The sequence below is a fragment of the Coenobita brevimanus genome, chromosome 7 (genome assembly GCF_032717465.1).
Source record: "Coenobita brevimanus isolate Jiangsu-jjx chromosome 7, ASM3271746v2, whole genome shotgun sequence".
Taxonomy (NCBI): domain Eukaryota; kingdom Metazoa; phylum Arthropoda; class Malacostraca; order Decapoda; family Coenobitidae; genus Coenobita; species Coenobita brevimanus.
In genome coordinates, this window is record NC_136960.1 from 32956206 (window position 1) to 32961381 (window position 5176).

The 5176-nt window shown below is 47.7% G+C and overlaps 1 protein-coding gene and 1 pseudogene across 1 annotated transcript; both read left to right on the forward strand.

The window, feature by feature from the left end:
- Positions 1-874: 874 nt before the first annotated feature.
- Positions 875-2401, forward strand: LOC145404286 (uncharacterized). Its single transcript, XM_080275810.1, has one exon. The coding sequence runs from the start codon at positions 875-877 to the stop codon at positions 2399-2401; it is 1527 nt and encodes a 508-aa protein (XP_080131936.1).
- Positions 2402-4015: 1614 nt separating this feature from the next.
- On the forward strand, positions 4016-4134 carry LOC145405477 (5S ribosomal RNA; annotated as a pseudogene).
- Positions 4135-5176: the final 1042 nt, after the last annotated feature.

The following is a 5176-nucleotide window of genomic DNA, read 5'->3' on the forward strand; positions in this document are numbered from 1 at the left end:
AAGGCTGATCTATGCAAAATAGTAGACAAAGACTTCGTTGCAGAATTTGACGGCACGAAGTGGGTAGTGGAGTGGTTTCTAAAGGGAGAGTCACCGGTTTTGAAGAATAAGGTGGGTTGTCATGAGCATGCAATGAAAGAGCCCGTAAGAGAAGAATTTGACAGGAAGGTGGAGAGATGGATTGCTGAGGGTAGCTGGGTGCCGTGGGGGAAGGAAGTGAAAAGTGGAGTGTTGCCATTGATGCCGGTGGTGCAGCCGACGAAGAACAAGGTTCGGCCAGTACTTGACTTCTGTGAGCTCAATGTTCATGTGATGTCTCATACAGGCGACGATGCTGTCGATGTGTGTAGTGAGACACTGAGAGAATGGAGACGGATGAGTGGAGCCTCGACCATCGTGGATTTGAAGTCAGCCTACCTGCAAGTTCATGTTGTCAAGAAGTTGAGGAGGTACCAGCTAGTGAACTACAAGGGGAAGACATATTGTTTAACGAGGCTGGGTTTCGGGTTAAGTTCGGCACCGAAAATCATGACAAGGATCCTCAGAACAGTGTTGAGTAAAGGGAAAGGGATGGAGGCTGCTACAAATTCATATGTTGATGAAATACTGATCGATGAGACGAGGGTTGCAGTATCTGAAGTTGTGGAGCACCTGAAGCTGTATGGATTGGCCACGAAACAGCCTGAGCCACTGGAAGGGGGTACTCCCTTGGGTCTGAGACTGGAAAGAGAGAGAACTGGGGAGCTAGTTTTCCGGAGAGCCAATGAGGTGCCGGCAGTGAGGGAGGACTTGAGTAGGAGAGAGTTGTTTTCCGTGTGTGGAAAGTGTGGGCCACTATCCAGTTGCAGGATGGCTCTGGGTAGCGTGTAGTTATATGAAGAGGAGAGTCGAGGGTGTGAGATGGGAGGACAAGGTTGGGAAGGAGACTGTTGAAATGATGCAAGATATCATGAGGCAGGTAAGGCACAAAGACCCGGTAAGAGGGAGATGGTACGTGGCCAGGTCAGAGAAAGGAGTTGTTTGGTGTGACGCAAGCAGTATTGCAACGGGAGTGATTTTGGAGATTGGTGATGAGACTGTTGAGGATGGTGCGTGGTTAAGGAAAAAAGACGACTACAACCATATCAACGTGGCAGAGCTGGATGCCGTACTGAAGGGCGTCAATTTAGCTCTAAAGTGGGACTTGCGAGACATCGAGTTGCAAACGGATTCAGCTACAGTGTTTGGTTGGCTGAGATCAGCAGTGACTGCTGAGAACAGAGTTCGGGTGAAGGGATTCTCAGAACTGATTGTGAAGCGCCGCTTGGGGATCTTGAAAGACTTGATAGAAGAGTTCAGGGTCAACCTGCGTTTAAGTTTTGTGCCGTCTGAGAAGAATAAAGCAGATGTGCTAACGAGGGTGAAGAAAGCGTGGCTAGGGGTCCCGGAAGAGGCATTGGAAGAGGCTATGGTGTGCTGCACAGGAGTCCAAAGTGTGGAAGATCTGCACCAAATGCACCACATGGGGGTTGATAGGACACTGTACGTGACGAGGAAGGTTGACCCAGCAGTCATGAGAGACAAGGTCCGTCGGGTGGTGAGACACTGTAGCAAGTGTCAGTCAATTGATCCCGCACCAGTTGTGCATGAAGCAGAGGAGATCAGAGTAGAGAGCAATTGGAAGAGACTAGCAGTGGATGTGACGCATTACAGGCAGGGGTTGTATTTATCTATGGTTGATTGTGGACCTGGTAGGGTAGCTATATGGAGAAAGCTGAGGGCAGAAAATGCAGAGGAAATTGCAAGAGCACTGAACAAGGTATTTTTGGAGAGGGGCCCAGTCGATGAGGTGCTGATTGATAACAGCACTGCTTTCCGGTCGCAGGTTTTGAAGAATGTGCTTGACAAGTGGAATATTAGTCGTTACTTTAGAGCTGCGTACCGGCCAAGTGGAAATGAAATCGTGGAGAGACATCATCGGACAATCAAGGCCATGGCAGAAAGGGCTCAGGTGACACCTATGGAGGCGGTATTTTGGTATAATATGTCGCCCAAGTCAGGCCAGGATGAGACGACTGTTCTGCATAGGGCGGTGTTTAAGTATGAGTGGCGACATCCTAGTATGGTACCAAAGAGTGTGGGGGGCGAGGAAGGAGGTGCGTCTGTCCAGATTGGAGATGAGGTTTGGGTGAAGCCACCGAATGCAAAATGCATGTCACAATGGGGGAAGGGCACAGTGACTGATGTGCATTCCCAGAACAATGTCTCCGTCGACGGGATGCCGCGGCATATCCTGGACATTAAAAGAGTCGTGGACTTATCGACGGAGGACGAGGGGCCAGTGGCACCTGGTGGGGACGAAGTGGTAGTAACATCTGGTGAAGACGAGGAGATACCAAGGCGGTTGCGGCGAGAGAGATGACCACCAGTGTGGATGAGAGATTATGAAGAGGGAGAGTCAAGCGGGGAGGAGTATTAATTAGTGATCTTAAGATCAAGGGGGCTTGTGGTGTGATTGGTGTAGATGAAAGAATTTGGCAACACTGCATGATGAGAGCTGGCAACACGGGGGAAAAGCAAAGTGAGACGAGGGTGCTGGCGTGGGGGCAGTTTTGAAGTGGTGGCTTGCTTGGTAAGACGTTTCGGATTCCTGCGGTGGCAAGGAGGTTGGTTGTTTTAGGGAGCTCCTCTTGCGATGGTGATTTTCCCAACCTTAGTCGCAGTGGGGCTGTAAGGTCGGTAATAGTTGGTCACGAAAAGTCTGGAAGGTCAACTTAAGGAGGCGCAGGTGACCTGCAGGGACGACAGGAGTTGGAGACTCGAACAAGCAGTCAACTGACTCTGCTGCCACAGGCAAGGTGATTGAATTTTCTGTTATCCCACACTATGTTTTATCTTCTTATTCTGTGTATTCTGCTGAGCCTTCCTACAGTGTCACTTGCCCCAGTCTTACCGTAATCTCATTTACATTTTATTTGGTATTATCTCTTGAGTGTTCCTAATACTCTGACTCAGGTGATGCAGCGGATATAGGCTTATTTATTACTCTGGTGCTGCAGAGAGAGGCCTTCATGTGGTGGCATGAACAGAACTGGCCTGTGGAGCTGCCTGCTTGTACAGGTGTCACTCATCTCCCTCCCCATCCGTCCAAAAGAAGGATAGTGGACTGCAGGAGGGGGACAGCTTAATCCTGCAGTCCACTGGGTTCATGTTGTTATTTCCCCAGGTTTAGTTGATATTATGTGGCTCAGGTGAGGCTGGTCACACTGCAGGACAAACAGCCTTCATCAGTACCCTCACTGCTGCAGGTATTTCCTTAGTTTAATGTAATTATTTGGAGGTTACAAGAATACATTATGAAGTGGTTACCCAGTTGGATATGTGTGGGTGAAGCTGCAGAACGTGGTGAATGTTTTTGGCGTATCTGATAGAACTAGGATTCCGGGGGCTTGAATGGTGAGTGAATGGAAGCGTGGTCCATTGGACTGGGTAAATTTGGGCTGTCTGGACATTGCTACTCCTCACCCTGCCCTAGGATGGGAAAGGAGGTCCAGATGATGATGATGATGTGTTTGTAGTGCCAGTTTCATCTGAATGTGAAGCCAGTGGACTGCAGCCTGAAGTTGCCCCGCTCCTGCAGTCCACCATCGCCCTTTCATGGGTTAGGGAGGCAAGTGTGGGGCATCTGCATAACCACCATCAATGTCAGTACCACCACATGAAGGCACCATAACAATATAGTGTAAATTTCATCATTGGGTCATCGACTCAGACATCACAGGTTTTTTCCATACACTTCATGGCCATCATATCCTGGATGAAGAGAAAGATGATTTATATTGGCAGTGTAATTTATGTTGGTGTATATTCATTGGGCAAACTTGGGCTGTCTGGACGTTGCTCCTCCTCACCCTGCCCTCGGGTGGGAAAGGAGGTCCAGACAGTGATGATGATGTATACTCATTGGTTTACTCTATACTAGATTACAACTGTGTCCAAGCTGGTATACCATATTCAATTTCAGTTTGTAACCTTTGCCAACGACCATACCACGTTGAGTACACCGCTTCCCGTCCGATCAGCGAAGTTAAGCAACATTGGGTCTGGTTAGTACTTGGATGGGTGAAGGCCTAGGAACACCAGATGCTGTTGGCATAACGTTCTCCCTACGTGTCAAGTGGGGTTGGTGGAGGATTAGTGCCCCTCCCTGTAAAACAATTAACTCTAAGCCTTGGCCACCCTGTTTGGGATACATGGCGTCTGGCAATGAATGAATGGAATGGATCTCTTGAGTTCTTTATTTTCCTTCTTCTTTTGGTTTCCTTCTTGTTGTCCTGTCCTTTTCCGGGCATAGATTAACTTTCTCTCTCCTCTCTCAATCTTCTACTCTTGCATTCTTCGCTCGCCTTTTTACTGTTTTCTTCTCCTACACTCCTTTTCCTTCTCATTCTCCCATTTCCTCTCGGTTTCCTTACCATATCCTTGCTCTTTTCCACAACCTTTCTTCTGTACATGTAGAAACATTATGGCAGGTGTGGGAAGGAGGTGGAAGGAAACATTGGTGAAATAGAAACCACAAGTGAAACTAGTCAGGAATAAAGCGCACCTCTATTTCATGCGTATTTCTTACCACCACCTCCTTTCTCCTATAGTTATAACTTCCCACATCCCTGTAAAAAGTTTTCTTGACTGTGTGAAAATTATACGACAACTTGCCACATCCTTGTGGGAAGGTTTCGTGTTTTTGTCAAGTGTATTATTATAATTATAATTATATTTATAATAATAATAATAATAATATTTTTTATTATTACTATTATTAGCATCATTTATCTATGTATCTATTGACAGACGCCTTAATCCCGTAAGGGGTGGCCACAAACAAATCGCCTCCATGTCGCCCTGTCCCTCGCCATTTCACTGCCCTGCTTCTAGCTCACACACACCTCTCTCATATACCTCTCCACTCCATCCCTCCATCTCATCCTTGGTTCCTCCTCTCTCTCCCCCCCTTCATCTCACATACACTCCCCTCGTCACTCTCTCACTCTCCATCCTCTCCACATGGTCAAGCCACCTCACAGTGTTTCTCCTAACGTTTCCTATCACATCCACATCCACACCACAACGCTCCTTTATATCCTCATTCGTCAGTCTGTCTCTCCATGTGATTCCACATGCTTCTCTCAAATAACAC